Raw genomic sequence first — 20,954 nt, 5'->3', positions numbered from 1 at the left:
GGGGTCTCCGGGCCTTGGGAGGAGAGATGATTTCTCTAGAAATGGGGGCGGGGTATTTCCAAAAACGCAACTCTTTAAAAACAAATAGCAGTCCCGGAGAGGCCTCAGAGACTTTTGGCAGCTAACTAGCGTGGTTAAAGAAGCAGACAGGCAGACAGACAGACAGGCAGACAGGCAGACAGACAGGCAGACAGGCAGACGGGCAGACAGACAGACAGACAGACAGACAGGCAGACAGGCAGACAGGCAGACAGACAGACATGACAGCAGTGGGGGAGCTGGTGCTGGTGCTGGGGTTGCTGGTGACAGCCCACTGTGAGGTGAGGGCCAGAGACCCTGAGGTGGAGGAAGAGGAGGTGGAGGAAGACCCTGGTCTGGGGGTGGAGAGAGAAGGATGGAAGCAAGAGCACCCTGGGGCGTTCGGGACACCCCACCTCCCTGCACCCTGGCCTGCCCACCTCCCATTGGGGCAGGAGGAGCCCCAGGTTGGGCCTGGACAACATCCCCTGGGCCTCCCGGACGACATAGCGCCCCCAACAGGAAAGGCAGGGAACTACACTGCCCGCACCGGGTGAGTGTTTGTGTTTCTCTCAGCAGACAGACAACCTGTACAGATACACCATCTCTGTAGGCAGGGAGCCATCTGTCAAACACACACACACACACACACACACACACACACACACACACACACACACACACACACACACACACACACACACACACACACATACACACACACACACTCACATTTACTGCATACAGAGCAGGGGAAACATTCCATGTTTTGACTCCCAGCATGTGTATTATAGTACCACCCAGGTTGAGGACGTGCACAGATCACACATGCCCCAGATACACCGCTTTATGGGGGCTTGGTTTCAGATGAGGGTCTGCTAAAGGGTTTCTTCCTCTCAGCACATGCGGCTCCTCCCGACCTCCCCTATGTGGTGACATTAGCTCCCTCTTCAATCTTCCTCTGTAATCAGCATGGCACTGTGTGAAACTGATGGGAGGGAAGCTAAACAAAGGCCAAGGGTTTGAGCAAACATTTACATGTGCCCTCTTCAGCGCAATCTGTCTACACACAAAACACGAGGGGCTTTCATTTGGCTGCATGCACGGGCTTGGCTGGGCTTCTCTGCATTGTTTTCCCCGCCTCGTCAAAGTGTCATAAGTGTGCACATGGTTTTCATGGTTTTCATGGTTTTCCTTACGAGGGACGAATCAATAGTAATCTATCTTAATTGCCGTATTGGAGAGATAGAGAGAGATAGAGAGAGACAGAGAGAGATAGAGAGAGATAGAGAGAGACAGAGAGAGACAGAGAGAGATAGAGAGAGTCAGAGAGAGATAGAAAGAGATAGAGAGAGATAGAGAGAGATAGAGAGAGTCAGAGAGAGATAGAAAGAGATAGAGAGAGATAGAGATAGATAGAGAGAGATAGAGAGAGACAGAGAGAGATAGAGAGAGATAGAGAGAGACAGAGAGAGAGATAGAGAGAGATAGAGATAGATAGAGAGAGATAGAGATAGATAGAGAGAGACAGAGATAGATAGAGATAGATAGAGATAGACAGAGAGAGATAGAGATAGATAGAGATAGATAGAAAGAGATAGAGAGAGATAGAGAGAGATAGAGATAGATAGAGAGAGATAGAGATAGATAGAGAGAGACAGAGATAGATAGAGATAGATAGAGATAGACAGAGAGAGATAGAGATAGATAGATATAGATAGAGAGAGACAGAGATAGATAGAGATAGATAGAGATAGATAGAGAGAGATTGCCGGGTTGGCATCGAGGGGCCGTAGGTGTTCCTGCAGCTCGTTGGCAGAATGTGACCTCTGGTGACCCAGTTACATTAGTCTAACCCAGCTACATTAGTCAGTTATATTAGTCTAACCCAGCTACATTAGTCAGCTACATTAGTCAGTTACATTAGTCAGCTACATTAGTCTAACCCAGCTACATTAGTCAGCTACATTAGTCAGCTACATTAGTCAGCTACATTAGTCAGTTACATTAGTCAGCTACATTAGTCTAACCCAGCTACATTAGTCAGCTACATTAGTCAGCTACATTAGTCTAACCCAGCTACATTAGTCAGCTACATTAGTCAGCTACATTAGTCAGTTACATTAGTCTAACCCAGCTACATTAGTCAGCTACATTAGTCAGTTACATTAGTCTAACCCAGCTACATTAGTCAGCTACATTAGTCAGTTACATTAGTCAGCTACATTAGTCTAACCCAGCTACATTAGTCAGCTACATTAGTCAGCTACATTAGTCAGCTACATTAGTCAGCTACATTAGTCTGTTACATTAGTCAGTTACATTAGTCTGTTACATTAGTCAGTTACATTAGTCTAACCCAGCTACATTAGTCAGCTACATTAGTCAGCTACATTAGTCTGTTACATTAGTCAGTTACATTAGTCTAACCCAGCTACATTAGTCAGCTACATTAGTCAGCTACATTAGTCAGCTACATTAGTCAGCTACATTAGTCAGCTACATTAGTCTGTTACATTAGTCAGCTACATTAGTCTAACCCAGCTACATTAGTCAGTTACATTAGTCAGCTACATTAGTCTAACCCAGCTACATTACGAGCCAAACTGCTGCAGCCCGATTCCCTGATAATGTGCTCCCTTGAGGACCTAAAGAGCTTGCGATTAGCTCGCTTTAAGAGCGGCCATTTAACGTTTACTTAACGACATTAAGGAACGCCATGTCACCTCCATTACAGTAATGGAGTACAGGTTTGGGTCGGAGGGCGTGCGGCTGTGGTTATGTGATATCCCTGATGGCCAGGTTTGATTGGAGGGCTCTTGCGGTTGAGGTCGGGGGTCAATAGGAAGTTCACCTGTGTGAAGTGGCTAAATGCACTGAAGGTCAGGTATGCAGTTTGTTTTAGCGAAGGGTAATTCTGAATGGAGCGTTATTGGCATGTTTTCATCCCTGGGGGTGCAGCACAAACCTGTTGTTTTGAATGAATACTGCAGCCCAGCCCAGACTAAGTGATGGGCGTGCTTCGGTGCTCAGATGGTTCTCTCCAGAGCCAAGCGTGGATATGTTCCAGCTTACAAAGTGCCTTGTCCTGGTGTGGAACCTGGGGGGGTGGAGGTGGAATGCAGAGAGGCGTTGAGGGACGGAGGTGAGGCTTTTGGAACGCATGGGGAACTCTAAAAGACCACTGACAGCTGTGGACCTGTGGACTATTGTATAGACAACTAGAATAGAGCTAGAATAGAACTAGAATAGAACTAGAATAGAACTAGAATAGAACTAGAATAGAACTACTATAGAACTACTATAGAACTACTATAGAACTAGAACAGAGACACAGTTTGAGACAGCAAGCTAAATAACCCAGGATGAAGGGCTGGAATAAAAACTGCTTTCTGCAAGCTTCTCGATACACATATAGCATCTCTCAATACTCAGTTGTGTGAACAAAGCATCTCTGTCTTCTGGAAATCTTTGATCTTCTGCACTGTTATGGATTAGTATCTAAACCATCCCATGATGACAATCACATTCTCTCTGTTGTCTTTAAACAAATAATTCACAACAGGGGAATTAACACAACATACCAAAATCAAGACAGTAGAGTCTAGTCTAAATGTAAACCCTGCCCTCCTCATGGAGAGGCGGCTGTGAGGCCCACGGTGCAGCTCTGAGCTGCTGTGAGGCCCACGGTGCAGCTCTGAGCTGCTGTGAGGCCCACGGTGCAGCTCTGAGCTGCTGTGAGGCCCACGGTGCAGCTCTGACACCGGAAACGCTGTCCCTTCCTCTGCCTATCTCTCAGCAGCCCCTCCCGGAATGCTTGGAAAAGGAGGCATTCCAATGTGAGTGTGTGAGTGTGTGAGTGTGTATGTGTGTGTGTGTGTGTGTGTGTGTCTGTGTGTGTGTGTGTGTGTGTGTGTGTGTGTGTGTGTGTGTGTGTGTGTGTGTGTGTTGCTGATTTGTGCACTCACTCAGTCTTAATGTCTCTCTGCTATGAAATATGCCCTCAGGAAATCTTGTTTGAGTCCCAGTTTGGCCTTGCAGCACAAAGGGCTTTTGTGTTGAACAGTTGAATCTCATGGTGACTTGATAACTCGACAGGACCCCGACACTCATTTGGTTATTTTTCCTTTTGTGTCTAAATCGTGATCGTGCAGCGGTCAGGGTCCTCTAAGGAATTTAAACACATGGAATATGATAAAAAACAATGTTGTTTTTATTATTTAAAAATAATTTTAAAAAAAAGACACAAAAAAGAAAACATTGTTATCCAAGCCAGCTGTCCAGTACTGTGCACACAACAACCAAAAAGGAGTATCTTAAAACCCAACCAAAACAACAGAAGAGCTCTTCTCATAATATTTGTCCTTCATTCATCTTGAGAAATAACTATCATCTCTGGTGTAAAACATCTCATGATTTAACTGTTTAAATGCCTTTTCAACCTCACACAATCACAACAAAGTTCTCAGAATTTACTTACTTAGTCCTTTTTGGCAATCGTCATCCCCCCCCACCTCCCCCCCCACCTCCCCTCCCACCACCCCTCTCCCCTAACTCCCCTCCCACCACCCCTCTCCCCCCACCTCCCCACCCACCCACCTCCCCTCTCCCTCCCACCCACCTCCCCTCCTCCCTCCCCACCCACCTCTCCTCCCTCCTCCTCTCTCCTCCCACCTCCCCTCCCTCCTCCCTTCCCACCCACCTCTCCTCCTCTCTCCTCCCACTCTCCTGTGTGTGTGTGTGTGTGTGTGTGTGGATACCCGTGGGTATGCTTGGTGGCAGAGTGTCCCAGGATGAGGTTGTCTAGCTAAGTGAGAAAGCGTCAGACATTTCCTTCCTGTTCGGAGCCAGCGGAGGAGGAGGAGGAGGGGGAGGAGGAGGCAGGAGGTACTCAGCCATTGTACTCTTCCAGGGATGGCTCTCCATGATGTCACAACAGACCAGGAGGAAGTGACAGAGAGCAGCTGTGACTCAGAGCAGCCAGGCCAGTAGCACTGGTGTAGGGATGTGTTGAGGAAGGTTACACTGGGGCTCAGACTGGGTGGCCTACTTCAACCGGGTCCCAGAGATGCAGGAGAGCATTTTGGATTTGACTTGGAAAGGCAGAGAAAGGGAGAGACCTTAACATCGGCACACAAGTTGCGTAACACTGTTCGATTGTGAAATATCTCAGGCAAGCTCTGGTGTTTAAGCACTGTTTGTGATACACTAGCAGCCAAACTAAACTGACAGGGAAACATAGTGTCAACGACCCTTTTAGTTCATAAAACATTTCACTGTAAGTTATATATGTAAGCTCTGTAGCTCTGTCTTATTAATTGTATGTATGTATGTATGTATGTATGTATGTATGTATGTATGTGTGTGTGTGTGTGTGTGTTTGTGTGTGACCCCTCCAGTCCCTGTGACCCCCCCAGTCCCTGTGACCCCCCCAGTCCCTGTGACCCCTCCAGTCCCTGTGACCCCCACCAGTCATTCCCCTCCTACAGAGCTTGTAACTGTTGAGGCCAAGAACAGTAACAGAAGACAGTCTTGTATTTGAGTAAAGGTGTCCCTGTCTACACTCTTTCTGTCTCTGAAGTGTCTACATAATACGATAGACCGGGTCTTAGTGTGGTTGGTTCTCACAGGGCTCATCATTAAAAGACTGGACGGTGTTGTTACTTGATTCCACTTTGAAATGTGTGTCCTCATCGTGAGAATATCCAAGTTGTTGATCAGGTGTTGATTAGTGTCACAAGACTTCGGATTGAATATGTCAATTCTGACATAAGCTCCACGGTTCACAAAGATATCAAACTCCTGGTGAGATCTTCTTCCTTCCGTGTGTTGAGAGAGTTTCTTTGTGGCACAGGCCCAGTCTCCCCTTAGCATTAGCAGCTTTGGCCGTACTCCAATGTCAGGGCCACAACCCAACTGTCAATTGCTTGTTTGTTTACCACTTGTTGCCTTGGTAACAGCCCAGCTATTTGGTTTAATCCCCTCCACTCATATGCAGCTGCACCCCTGGAGGGTCTTTGTTTGGTCTGGCCCGGAGCAGAGGTGGTGGGATTAGTGTCCCACGGCCTGTACCATGACTGAGTGACGGGGGGGGGGGAGGTTGAGAAGATACATGTGTAACCCTCTGAAGCTAGTCTGAGTGACAGCTCAGATAGACCTCGTCCTTACCTAACCCTAACCCTTCATACTCAAACACACATAAACACGCAGACTTAATTAACCTTTGACCTCCGCACTCATACAAGTTTGCTCCCCTTCCAATGCTACAGGTCACAGCCGTTTGACACAAAAACATAACAGATAGACAGCACCACTTCTCCCTGTCCTACCCTCCCCTCCATACGGCCCAGTGAGTCAGTCCAGGTTCAACAAGGTGAGTCAGTCCAGGTTCAACAAGGTGAGTCAGTCCAGATTCAACAAGTTGAGTCAGTCCAGGTTCAACAAGTTGAATTAGTACAGGTTCAACAAGGTGAGTCAGAGAAAATACCAAACAGCAGATCAGACGTGTCCCCTGCCAACCCCTCCATCCTGCCAGATGAGTCAACTGGAGTGGCCCCGGCCCCTGGCTCCCCGGCCCCTGGCTCCCCTGGTGTTTACAGTCAACTCTGTCCCTCATTGATGACCTCATGTCTAATCATGGCCTGATTTTGAGAGGGGGGGAGCTGGGGGAGTGTCCTTGGGCAGGTTGAGGCGGGGGCCACATAGAAGAGGTGAAATCCATCGCTCCTCCGCACCTGTGGCACCTGGGCGGTGGGCGGCTGGCTAGCTGACCCCCGCTCTTTCCCCACTGACCCCTGCTTCTCGTCTGTATTCCCTAATGGGCAGTTTGGACAGTCTCAGTCTGGAGCAGGTGAGGACAGTCTCAGTCTGGAGCAGGTGAGGACAGTCTCAGTCTGGAGCAGGTCTGTGCTGGTTAGCCAGGGTCAGAGGGGGAGAGGCTATGTAGCAACAACACATTGTTAGAGTCTGGCCTGCTTTTCTGAACCCACCAGCTGCCAAAGAGTTGTAGAACTCTCACCACCCAGAGTTCCAAGTGTTCTATGTGGTGTTTACCTAGCAACAACACCCTGATTGGCTACAAAAATGATAATTTATGCATTTTATGATGAATAAAGTCACCCTTGGCACTCTAGAATGTTGACTATTTGGACCACTTTATTCACCCTCGGCACTGAATGAGTTAAGGCCCCATGAATACCACATTTTACCACAGTTACTGCTCAAATAAATACATCTTCATTTATTAGAGCAAACAATTCATTCAAAACTACCAAAGGGTTATTAGTAATTTGGACGTTATTTGGCCCCATTTGCTATGAAGGTGCTGAGCTGGGTGAAGTGGGTAGTAGTTCCTGTAGTGCCACACCTGGGATGAACATGAATGTTGAACGCATGGAATGGAATGAGGAATGAGGAAACACACCTGTTTGATACCATTCCTCATTCCATTCCAACAAGCACACCTTTCTACCTCCACCAGCTTCCCCTGATGCTGCCTCAGGGCAGGTATGGCCCCAGGGCACTGACAGGGCTGGCAGCAAAGAAAGAAAGCCCATTATTCAGTAATTACAGGTACAGATACAGATACAGGTACAGGTACAGGTACAAGTACAGGTACAGGTCAGGAGGGAGGCTGGGAGTGGTAAAAGACAAAGCTGCTGGAAGAACAAATCATGATTAAACTTACACCATCAAAACAAGCTCCAAGTGTCCAACAACAACCAAATGGATGAACAGGGAATGGATTTTTTGTCTCTGTTGAGGCACAGTAGCCAGTCCTGGTCTGGAGTGGATAGCATTCTTGTAACCCTGACCTTCTTGCACAGGAAGGAAAACCACAGAACTGTAAACAAGCACGCCCTGAGACAGCACCTGTAAGCTCAGGGGGAAGACACGAACTTTAACCTGAGCGAGCTGATTACCACAATGCTCTCCTCACTTCCTGTGTCACTTGACAGAAAGTGCATGTTATTAATGGGATACATATGTGTGTGTGTGTGTGTGTGTGTGTGTGTGTGTGTGTTCCTCATTTACAGGAACTGGTGTGCGTTTGTTCATCGCCGCATGGTCACCACCGCCGTCTCTTGCGGCACGGAGAAGTACACCATCAGGTCCCAGAGCCCGTGTCCCAGTGGCACGCCAGACTGCCGGCTGGTCATGTGAGTACGGCCACAATGCCTTCCAACGTCAGGGCCTCCACATGTTCCAACGTCAGGACCACCACATGTTCCAACATCAGGGCCTCCACATGTTCCAACGTCAGGACCACCACATGTTCCAACGTCAGGACCACCACATGTTCCAACGTCAGGGCCTCCACATGTTCCAACGTCAGGACCACCACATGTTCCAACGTCAGGGCCTCCACATGTTCCAACGTCAGGGCCTCCACATGTTCCAACGTCAGGGCCTCCACATGTTCCAACGTCAGGGCCTCCACATGTTCCCACGTCAGGGCCTCCACATGTAAATGTAAAACATGTTCTCATTCCCATTGTTTTACACTTCAGATTGCACAATGGACTACTCTCATATCTCCCACACTGATCTGGTTTAAGGATCCTTCAGCCCAACCTCAGTTCTGTCAAACAGGCATAATCTAATGTTTGTATAATGCATGTGTGTGTATCTGTGTCTGTGTGTGTGTGTGTGTGTGTGTGTGTGTGTGTGTGTGTGTGTGTGTGTGTGTGTGTGTGTGTGTGTAGGTACAAGCTCTCTACCCGTCCAGTGTACAGAGAGAAGCAGATGATGATCTCAGCTCTGTTGTGGAGATGCTGCCAAGGACATGGGGGACAGAACTGTGAGGAAACAGGTACAGTAGTGGAACATCACAGCTATACACAACAATCACACACATCCTCAGGCCTCCCTCACAAAATCAACAGGCAGAAGGAATCAAAACAAAAACATTACATTTTGGCACAAGGAATAAACTTATGGTGCAACAGACCTCCGCAGACCTACTCTTGATGTTCTCCAGAATGACTTGCTGAGTTTGGCTCTGACTTCACCACGTACCAGCAGTAAGATTTAGGGCCTTTCCTTCAGTGACTAATTTAGAGCAGGTTTCCTGTGTGTGAAATGGCCCTCAGCTCTGGAGAGAGGCACTGGAGAGAGGCTCTGGAGAGAGGCTCTGGAGAGAGGCTCTGGAGAGAGGCACTGGAGAGAGGCACTGGAGAGAGGCTCTGGAGAGAGGCTCTGGAGAGAGGCACTGGAGAGAGGTTCTGGAGAGAGGCTCTGGAGAGAGGTTCTGGAGAGAGGCTCTGGAGAGAGGTTCTGGAGAGAGGCTCTGGAGAGAGGTTCTGGAGAGAGGTTCTGGAGAGAGGCTCTGGAGAGAGGCTCTGGAGAGAGGTTCTGGAGAGAGGCTCTGGAGAGAGGGTCTGGAGAGAGGTTCTGGAGAGAGGCTCTGGAGAGAGGTTCTGGAGAGAGGTTCTGGAGAGAGGCTCTGGAGAGAGGTTCTGGAGAGAGGCTCTGGAGAGAGGTTCTGGAGAGAGGTTCTGGAGAGAGGCTCTGGAGAGAGGTTCTGGAGAGAGGCACTGGAGAGAGGCTCTGGAGAGAGGCTCTGGAGAGAGGCTCTGGAGAGAGGTTCTGGAGAGAGGCTCTGGAGAGAGGCTCTGGAGGGGAAAGTCATGTGTTAACAAAAGCTGAAGGAACTAATAAAAAAGTGACATCCTCTCCTTATTTCTCTTTCCCTCTATCTTCTCCCACTACCTCCCCTTCCATCTCTCCTTCCTTCCTTTGTCCTCCCTCTCTCCATCCTTCCCTCTCTCTTTCTCCATCCCCCAGTTGCTGACGGTCACGTCTCTGACCCCGATGACCTCATATTGAGACCTGAACCGGGGGACACAGGTAGGTTTGACCCTGTGACCTGGTGGTTTACCTGTTGGCGTGGTCAGTGGGTGAGTTTGGCTAGCAAACTGATGAGACGCTGGCGGCGAGGAGTGTTTGTCTAAATGTTATTGTGGGGCTCTGGGAAGGTCGTCACCTCCCCTGGGAGGGAGGAAAGGGTGTGTGAACGGTTCTCAGAGCATCAAGCAAGGCCATACCCCCCAGCCCCCCCCCCCCCCCCACACACACACACACACACACACACACACACAGGCATGCAGAAGTAAAGACTCAACACAGGCAGGACCCAGAACACTACAGACCTAAAAATAACCCTCTGCCCTTTACGGCCAGTTCCAGTCAAAAACAAAGAGGCCAAAACAAAGATGTAAAACTCCCCCTGCGATCGGCCCGTCCATTCCCAGCCCCTCAACCTTATTGAGGGTGTTTCCTAAACCACAAACGTCTCACATAATTACTTCTGCAACACCAATGGCGCCGAAAAGCCATTATATTAGAACACACACACACACACACGCACACGCGCACGCGCACACACACACACACACACACACACACACACACACACACACACACACACACACACACACACACACACACACACACACACACGAGTCATGTCATAGGTGAGGGGATTAGTCTGTCCCCAGGTGAGACCATGTGATACCGGGGTAAAACACACACAACCACAGTGCATATCAACACACACTCATACATGTGCCAGGAGGAGAACAAGAACTAAGGGTATTGAACAGCTTCATCTTCATGAAAGTGTGTGTGTGCTGATTGTATCTCTGTCTCGTGTGTGTGTGTGTGTGTGTGTTCAGGTGCTCAATCTAGACTCCACCACCAGTCTGGGGACCCTGAGTGGGAGCAGAATGATTTCCAGGTGTCTGGCAGTCTGCCCCACAATGATAACAACTCCCCACAACGTCACCATGGCTACGACCAACCCCAAACCTCCCACGACCCCCACCCCCACCCCCATCAAGGCCTTCACAGCTACAACACTGGAAGTAAGTTGTAACCGTTGAATAACCAGTACTGCACTTCTATTAAGGTTATACTACTAGGTGTAAGTTAGGAGCACTACTACCATGACGATGGATGTGTTTACAGTTTAACTCACCAACTACCAAAGAGTTGTGGAACTCTCACCACCCAGAGTTCCAAGTGTTCTATGTGGTGTTTACCTAGCAACAACACTCTGATTGGCTACAAAATGAAGCGTCATCATTGATGCATTTTTTGGTGAATAAAGTCACCCTTGGCACTCTGGGATGTTGACAGTTTGGGCGACTTTATTCACCCTTCGGCACTGAAGGAGTTAAAGGGGCTGGGATTTGGGATTAGGAATTTTTAAAAAATATTTTTAATTAATGATATATAACCATTAATTCTTTAAGAAAATAACTTATAAATAAGTCAATCAACTGTTTTACTCCATGAGAACCCTTACAATAAGCTTGTTTTACTCAATGTTTTGTAGACAATGACTGTATAGCTTCAAAACATAGTTAAAACTATCATTTTAATCCTATGGATGGTCAGTTCTTGCATCCATAGCTCCATCTATCAATTTCAGAGTGGTTACATTTCTCCAGCCCCATGCCTCAGCTGTTTTACAAAAAAGTGACAGGGAGACCACCTCCTGTTTTTGTGTTTAAATCTCAGATTGCCCCTTTAAGGGAGGATTGTTCCTATCACTGGCTGAAGTGGGGGTCATGAGACAGGGTCAAATACCACAGTACTGCACTCTCTCATACAACAGTCATACATGCTGACCATCTCACAATCACCACCAAGGAGGAACCAGGCTGGATCTAATAATGGCAATATGGACCAACTCAGTACACTGAAACATGGAGATGTGACAGAGCTTTTGGTTATGAGCTAAATCCTGTCTTCCAGCTCACGTCTGGCATATGTACTCTCACAAATGTTATTTGTAACATTGCTGTCTGGTCAACTGCCTGTCTCATTCACTTCCTATAAAAGAATGGAAGGCCAGTGCAGCCAATTACCCACTGTTTCCAGGAGTTTGTCAGGATCAAGAAAACATTATGAAATTTGCTGGGTTGGTCGTGACATCCTAATCCACACAGTGTGGAACTGATTCCTATGCAATTCAGAGACCCTATAAATACAAATATATTAATTCCAAAACCACATTATCCACATTAACTATTATCCACTCAGATGGACTCAATTAAACTTATTGAGTGAATTGTTGAAGACATTTTTGCATTTCAGCTAATTTTAGAAGTGTCATAGCAAAGGGAGATACTACTTATTGACTCAAGACATTTCAGCTTTTCATTTTTAATTAATTAGTACAAATTAAAAAAAAAAAAGATAAGTCATTTAAATGTATTTTAAAGTCTGGCTGTAACACAACAAAATGTGGAAAAAGTCCAGGGGGGTGAATACCTACTGAAGACACTGCACATATGGGTTCCAGTATCCTACCCCCCCCCCCCCCACACACACACACACACACACCTCCCCTCCCTCCAAACCCATTACAGCTTCCGTCCCAGGAAATCCTCTCTTTCTTCTGGAAAAAGGTCCCCCCATACATTGTGTGTGAATGATGTAAGCCATGTGGGTTGGTGACACAGGAGGTCTGATATAGTGAGGTCTCATGTTGTAGCCAGTGTGGGGGGAATGACATGCATTGTATTGCTACTGTGGTCACAGTCTCACTTCCTGTGATTCCTTGTTTGGAATTCTCAAGAAACTGACTGATTGTAGATCATCAAAGACTAAAGTACGGAGGCCTGTTCAGGACAAAACCAAGTGTCTCAATAGTGCTAAAAAGACTAACCAGGCCTGTGTGATTTGTGAATAATAATAATAATAATAATAATAATAATACAATGTAACCAATCCTTCCAGCTGTGTACGATTCTCATGGCGACAGGGGGGGACCCAATACACTGAGGTTATACTGAGGGAGGAAGTATCTGACCTTTGACCTCCTAGTGGCACAGCATGTGGGAAGAGAACAGTAGGTCTGTTACTAATACAATGAGCCGTGGATGAAGTCCCTCCAATCACAGGTCACGTTAGAGCCCAAGCAGAAGCTGCTTCGGTGGGGGGTCTGGACTCTATTCACATGTTAGGATGACAAGACACAAATTACAGCATAAGACCAGTAAAGACCAGTAAAGACCTCTGTTCCACTGGGGTATGTACTCTATGTGCCAACACGCTCACGGTTCTGAGGGAGGATGTGAGGATCCCTGGGGCCAATGGCTGGCCGTTCTAAAAGGAGTCCGTCTCAAGGGTGGACAATGCTGCCATGAAACACAGACCCGGACAAGGTCAAAGGTCAAATCACTGGGCTTCCATGTAAACAAAGAGGTCCAGTCATGAATAACAAATCACGGGGGAATTGAATGTCCAAACAAAGTGCTTGAAATATCTCTGCTCTGTCTTTATTACTATTTTCGGCTACTTGGCTTTTGACTTTGGAAACAATTTTTTGTTGATGAAACCAAACATATGGCGTAGATTCTCTGAGAGACAAAAAGGCTCTCATAAGTGTTCTAACCCTAACCCTAACCCTAAGGGCTCTCATAAGTGTTCTAACCCTAACCCTAAGGGCTCTCATAAGTGTTCTAACCCTAACCCTAACCCTAAGGGCTCTCATAAGTGTTCTAACCCTAACCCTAACGGCTCTCATAAGTGTTCTAACCCTAACCCTAAGGGCTCTCATAAGTGTTCTAACCCTAACCCTAAGGGCTCTCATAAGTGTTCTAACCCTAACCCTAACCCTAAGGGCTCTCATAAGTGTTCTAACCCTAACCCTAAGGGCTCTCATAAGTGTTCTAACCCTAACCCTAAGGGCTCTCATAAGTGTTCTAACCCTAACCCTAACCCTAAGGGCTCTCATAAGTGTTCTAACCCTAACCCTAAGGGCTCTCATAAGTGTTCTAACCCTAACCCTAAGGGCTCTCATAAGTGTTCTAACCCTAACCCTAAGGGCTCTCATAAGTGTTCTAACCCTAACCCTAACCCTAAGGGCTCTCATAAGTGTTCTAACCCTAACCCTAAGGGCTCTCATAAGTGTTCTAACCCTAACCCTAAGGGCTCTCATAAGTGTTCTTGAGAATCAGTGCCAGAACTGATATGAATGATATATGATATCTATATATGATATATGACATGAATGACAAGAGAACACAGTCTGTAACAATCAACATATCGCTGCTCGACACAAACGGATTGCCGCTCGTCTATACAGATCTATGATCTAGTCTATACAGATCTATGATCTAGTCTATATAGATCTATGATCTACTCTATATAGGTATATGATCTAGTCTATATAGATCTATGATGGCGTGAGCGACACTCTAAAGTGTTGACTAGATGTTATTTCTGTTGATTGACAGCTGTCGGCTGTGTCAGACGACAAAGCAGAAATTAACCTTTAGTGTATAAAACAAAAAACTACTGAAAGGGAGCCTTGTTCAGCATAAATATTAAAGGGGCAATCTGCAATCTTCCAACAACAATAAAGCAGTCACCCTGCCCCTCTTTATGGTAAACAGCTGAAGGATGGGACTGGAGAAATGGACGGAGGTATGGAATCAAGATTTTTTTTTCATGAAGCTATACATGTTTTCTTCACAATTACATTGTTTACAAACAATAGATTAAATCAAGTTCTGATGGGGTAAGGCAGTTGAACTAAGCTCATGAGGCATTTATAAATTATAGTCTTAAGAATCAATGGCTATATATAATTAATTTAAAACTCCAATAATGGATGTTCCAATTTGCCCCTTCAAGGCCTTGGTTGTACATACATTCACATTAGTAAGCTGATTCACTGATTCCTGGTTTGTGCCTCAGGTCCAATCAGAGAGGACGTGGAGACGGTCGCTCAGTCCTACCCAGACACCCCCTCTGCCCTCCCCGTGCACCAGGTGATGGCCCTGCTCATGTCCCAACTCCAGCCAATCCTAGACGGCTTTAACTGCACCCTGGAGCGCCTCACCCAGGAGGTGGGGGGTCTGTCCCGGGATGTGGCCCAGCTCCGCAGCCCCCAGTGGGAGGTGCAGGGGGAGGCCCTGGGCGGTGGGGAGGGACCCGAGGCCTTGGAAGCCAAACTGGAGGAGAGTTACTTGCAGATTGAGGAGGTCAGGAGGCAGCTGGAGACCCAAAGAGCCGATATGGATCACAGGCTGCACTCCCAGCATGCCATGCTGCACTACAACATCACCAACTTAAAGACAGACATCGATGTCAAGATCAAACGCAACCACAAGATGTTACAGGTCAGTGAACCTCTTATGACCTCACAAGGGGATTAGAATATGCATGTCATTTTCAGTCATCAGAAACTCTTTGACATCATGCATGTTAGTATCATACACATTAAGGTTGGCCCTGGTACAGTGTGTTAATATATCAAATCAAGTCTGGTTTATTTGTCATTATGAATTTATGGTTTATTTGTCATTACATTGAAAACAATTTCACAATGCAACAAAAGACCTGAGGCAGAGCATCTCTACAACATCAGTCATCATCAACAACAGAATGTAACAAGGATAACTGATAAAAATATATACAGTAACAATAATAAAACAGTAAAACTACTAAAATAAAATATACAGGATTATTCATATCTATCACATATTTCCTGGATAGGTCAATCTGCAGTCCATGAATGCCAGCCTCTCGGACATGAAGCTGGAGCAAGAGCGTCTGCATGAGGAGCTGCAGCAGAGGGACCTGCCCACCAGCCCCGGGCCAGGGGACAGGAGAGCTCCCAGTCAGGCCCAGCAGCCCACAAACCAGGCCCTCGCCCGCCTGGACAGCAAGGTGGTCAACAACACTGCCAGAGTAAATGGCTTGGCTGACAACATGAAGGACCTGACGAGGACCTACCTCAAGCTGGACGAGAACATCACCCAGACGGGGAGGAACAGCCAGATCCTCTTCATGGAGATCGGCCTGGAGGTGGAGGCCGCCAAAGTGGCGGTGCTGAGCCGCATCACAGAGCTGGACAGCAACCTGACACAGCAGCTGCAGGAGGTGGGGTCGGACGTGGACTACCTGTACACACAGATCTATAGGAATGTCAGCTGCGACTGCAAGGCCTTCTCTGCAGCCGTCTCCCGTCTGGAGCACGCGCTGACCAATGTGACCGAGCTGGCCAACGATAACCGCCTAGCCCTGGATGGGAGCACCGAGACTGGGTCAGACCACTGGGCGGAGGTGGGATGGGGACCCTCCATGGAGGACCTTCAACAGGTGCTCCAGCAGGTCAAGGATTCCCTGGCCTTCGAGCAGGACAGGAGCAGGGTCCTCCACCACAATGTATCCCATCTGCTGACCTCTCTCCTGGGCAGCCAGAGGGACATCCTCAGCCTACAGGAGAACGACGACCAGCTGGCCAATAAGATGCGCCATCTCTCCAGTTCCTTCTCCTCTCTGTTGCAGGACGCCATCCGACACACAGACGTGCTCCAGCACATCCTGGGGGAGGAGGTGCTGGACTTCCTGGACTGGCCCGTCCAGGACCAGAAGGCCCGCTCCATTCCTGCGCTGCAGGAGAGCATCCGCAACATGCAGGGGCATATCGAGAAGCAGAACCTAAGCCTTGCCTCCCTGATCCAAGCTGCCATGGCTGACGCTGAGGAGCCCCCCGCTGCAGATGAACCCCCAGTACTGACTGAATGGCCCTCCAGGGGTCTGGAGAGGAGGAGCGGGGACCGGAGGAGAGTCCACCCCCCCATGGACTCTGAGGACCACCCAGACTACTCAGACAGTGACATGTGGAGTGTAAAGAAGGCTGTGGACGAGTTGAGGACACAGGTGCGCAGGCTAGAGGAGAGGCCCTGCCCTGCCAACTGCAACAGCAGTAAAGAGGCCAAACTGCAGGCTGAAGTGGCCTGGCTGAGGAGGGGTCTGGAGGGACACCTGCAGCTCTTCAAAAGCGTCTTCAGTAACTCTGAGGGGCTGGCGGGCTCAGAGAGCACCCTGGACCTGGACAGGATGTGGGCCATGATGAAGAGGAAGGAGGGGAAGCGACAGAGGAAAAGCAATGAGAAGAGAGAGGAGGCCAAAGAGGGCGTGAGAGGAAACATGCGCAGCTCGAGGGACACATCAGGTAGGCAGCAATCTATCTAACACAACATCACAAATACATATGCAGTGCCCTGCGTAAGTAATGGGACAGTGAACCATGTTTTCCTGTTTTTGCTCAACACTCCAAAAGTTTGGATTTGAAATCAAACAGTTACTGTGAGATTCTCTGCTTTTATTTCATGGTATTTGTGTACATATTGGTTTCACCGTTCAGAAATGAAACACTTTTTATGGCTAGTCCCCTTGTTTCAGAGTGCTCAAAAGTGATGGACAGCTTTATCAAATGTCTGAATTAAGCACTCATGTTTAGTATTTGGTCGACAATCCTTTGCATTCAATAACTGCCTGAAGTCTGAGACCCATTGACCCACCAGATGCTGGGTAACTTCTCTGGTGATGCTCTGCCAGGCCTCTACTGCAGCCATCTTCAGTTGTTTGTTTTGAGGTATTTTTGCCTAACATCTTATCAGGAAATTAAAAGCATGTAAAATTTGATTGAAATCTGAATATTGACTTCACCAGTCAAGACCTTTCCACGTTTTGGCGCTGAAAAACTCACTAGTTGCTATGGCAGTATGTTTTGGGTCATTGTCTTAGTGTATGATGAAGAGACGTCCAATGAATTTGGAGGCATTTGCTTGTACTTTACCAGACAAGATGTTTCTGTACACTTCAGGATACATTCTGCTGCTGCTGTCAGTAGTTACATTGTTAATTAAGACAAGTGAGACAGTTCTAGTGGCAGCTGTACATGCCCAAACCATAACACCCTCTCCACCATGTTTCACAGATCAGTTGGCATGCTGTAAATCTTGGGCAGATCCTTTTTTATCCAAACTCTCCACTCTGGTACATGATAATATTCATCTTATCTGTCCACCTTTTTCCAGACCTCTGCAGGCTTTTTAGGTAACGTATGGTGACGTATCCTGCAGATGGTTGTCTCTGACACATTCACGCCTGCCTCCTAGAGAGCGTTCCTGATCTGTGGGACAGTTGTTCTGTGGGTTTTCTTAGCATTCTTCAGTCATCTACTGTAGAAGTCTGCCTTTTCTTTTTAATGATGTTCCAAGCTGTTGATTTTGGCAAACCTCAGGTTTTGGCTGTTTCTGACAGTTTAGTTCTGATTTTTCAGCCTAATTAATGCTTCCTTGACTTTCATTGACACCGCTTTGGTTCTCATGTTGACAGACACTAGACCTTGGCAGCTCTCTTACGCCTCCACAAATGATGGGACAGAACACATCAGACTTATCAGAAACACCTGTCAAGCCAATTGTCCTATTACTTTTCGGTACCCTGAAATAGTATTTTGGGTACCCTAAAAGGTGTTTTATTTCTGAACGGTGAAACCAATATGCACATAAATACCATGAAATAAGAACTAACCTCTATTTTAACCTACTGGTGATTGTTGGATTTCAAATTCAAACTTTTGGAGTCTAGAGCCAAAAGAAGAAATACTTCCCATTCCCTCTGCAGGGCACTGTACATACACACTCCTCTTAATGATGCTAGGCTACTTTCTATTCACTAATACGGTTTGAGTGCGGCACTGAATAGATTACTATGGGCATTTGTGATCTATACAGTGCAACACTCATAAGCCCAGCATAGTCTAAAGAATCCACATTACCACTAACCCTTATGGAGCTAGGGGGCAGTATTTTCACAAAACAAGACTGCCCCCTAGAGAATGAAAATGGACCATGAATTTAGACATTGGTGGACTGTTACCAGTGACAAGTACAATACATTTTTTTTAATCAAAACTGTGCATTTAGAATTATATAGTAATGTCAAAGTCAGGATGGGTCCTTGACATACAAACGCTTAAATGTAATTGTATCTCACTTATAAAAAGACAAATGCTAAAATATAAATGACCTACATCCATAGCACTTATCAGATAACAGCTGATCGATCTCTCTTTACATAACACACAAGAAAATAAACAATTGGAAGAGAAAAATAATCTGTTTTATGATCATGAGTGACTCTCTTCACAGCAGTCTCTACGCTGGCGGACGCTCCCCTCCTGTTCCTCGCCAGCGATTTAAACAACCACAAGAGAGGTCCCATGGCGTTCTCAGCGATGTCCCTGAACCCTGGTCAGGCCCTCTCAGTCACGGCAGGCACCTTCACGGCGCCTGTGAAAGGGGTCTACCTCTTCCTGCTGACGCTGAAATTTGAACGTGGTCCCTCGCTGGTCCACCTCAGGACGGCGTCCACGGTGATGGCCGCTCTGCACCAGGGCCTGGCGGAGGCCGGCCCTGCCACCCGTGTAAGCCTCCTACAGCTGGAGAAGGGAGAGGTGCTCCACCTGCAGCTGGCTGAGGGGACCCTGGTGAACCAGCCAGGGGTCAACACCTTCGCTGGGCTGCTGCTCTACCAGTCCCCCTGAGGGAGGAACACTTCCTGCCAGAGGACAGATGGTGGACCGAGGGCCATCGACAGACTGACAGCTGCTATGCAACTCGTATTTCTATCCTTTACATAGTTGTTAGATGGATACATACACCATGCACCAGCATTCATGGTTATACACAGTTGACATGATAGGGGAAATGGGACCATTTGAGCATTCTGCTCTGTAAAATGATCATCTATATAAAACAGTGACTCTTGAGACACATGATTACAAGCAGGGCTCTGTATGATAATGCTATGAATGGTTCCCTCCAGGCTAACAAGTCCTGATGGCAAACTGTATTTATGCTCTTTTACATGTAGAAGTACCTATTCTTATTTCTTTACATGGTGACAACTGTTTTCTAAGCACTGGCTCCATGTCGACTACAGCAAACATTAATCAGAGAGACAGCAGTATGATTTGGTATGCACAATTAAGTAAAATCTGAATTACCTTGCTTCATGGTTGGTGAGGAAAAGGTGAGACCTTGTCAGCTTAATCTCTTGCTATCACATCAAATATACAGTCACTCTTGCAGATAGTAGTGACAAATCACTTTACTGTTTTCAGCCTGTCTGCTATTCAGTCTCACCTTTAATGTTCATTTGAGGGGGGGGGGGGGGGTAAGAACCAAGACCAGACCACAAAGTTGTGTACTAAAATAAGGTTATTTACTTAAAAATGGATACATTGGACAGGCTGTATACAGAAGAGTTTTCTTTCCTTGGTAAACTCATAAGGCACCTTTTTAACCAGATGCTGTACAAAAAACACATTAAACATTTACATATTAGAGATTATTCTATAAGGTTTTCTTGCATATTACAAAGAGAGGAAAACACTAGTTACTGCTCGGGTGTCGTCTACCGTATGTAATGTTAGCTTAATTCACAGAGAACTGTGCTGAGAGACTCAAAATGCAGTTCCAGCAGACATGCACACATCTGAACACATCATGCGCGCAAAACCCACAAGCACTGCTCTGCTAAAGCTACACAAGAGAAGGTCGATACGGTCGTTTATGCATTTCTTACGGACACGAGGGAAGCATAAGCCAACACTGGATAGATAGAAGGATGCAGACAACGAAGAGCAGGAACAGACATGTAGGAGAAAGTCTGAAGAGTTCACTGGCCGAGAGATCCTCCAACAACCTGTCACACTATCTGTAACCAGGGACAACCTGGGACGAGGTTCACCGTTACACTGGCAGACAGACTCACAGACTGGTTTAGGAGAGGACTGGTTGTTACTTCAGTGGTAACCGATGGCCTTACTCTGCTGGCACTGGCCCAGATGTGGCACCACTGTTGAACAGGTGTACATATATACAAGCCCCACATCAACACAGCGAAGGGGAACTTTCTTTAACTTGTCAAACTTCTGTGTCGGATCAATTTCGCACCTAAGGAAGTTAACACATTTAATTAGCATTATATCTCTACATGTTGTTTTAGCGTAATTCAATTGCATTTACCACATCATTGAGTGAACTATATATTTGTACTTTGAGTTAATAAAATTTTGCATCTTTTCAGAGCTTATGTGAACTTTGTCGTCCCCCCCC

At 47.0% G+C, this 20,954-nt stretch overlaps 1 protein-coding gene across 1 annotated transcript; it reads left to right on the top strand.

The window, feature by feature from the left end:
- Positions 1–260: 260 nt before the first annotated feature.
- Positions 261–20,939, top strand: mmrn2a (multimerin 2a; the record flags this gene model as incomplete). The annotated part of the gene is made up of 8 exons (XM_083694793.1): positions 261–571; positions 8,055–8,177; positions 8,724–8,830; positions 9,805–9,867; positions 10,695–10,883; positions 14,731–15,155; positions 15,532–16,996; positions 18,987–20,939. 8 exons carry the CDS (start codon positions 261–263, stop codon positions 19,376–19,378), a joined length of 3,075 nt encoding a protein of 1,024 aa, XP_083550919.1. The 3' UTR covers positions 19,379–20,939.
- Positions 20,940–20,954: the final 15 nt, after the last annotated feature.

The sequence above is a fragment of the Argentina silus genome, assembly GCF_951799395.1.
Source record: "Argentina silus genome assembly, chromosome: X".
In the NCBI taxonomy this organism is placed as follows: Eukaryota; Metazoa; Chordata; class Actinopteri; order Argentiniformes; family Argentinidae; genus Argentina; species Argentina silus.
This window is presented reverse-complemented; position numbering and strand designations above follow the sequence as displayed.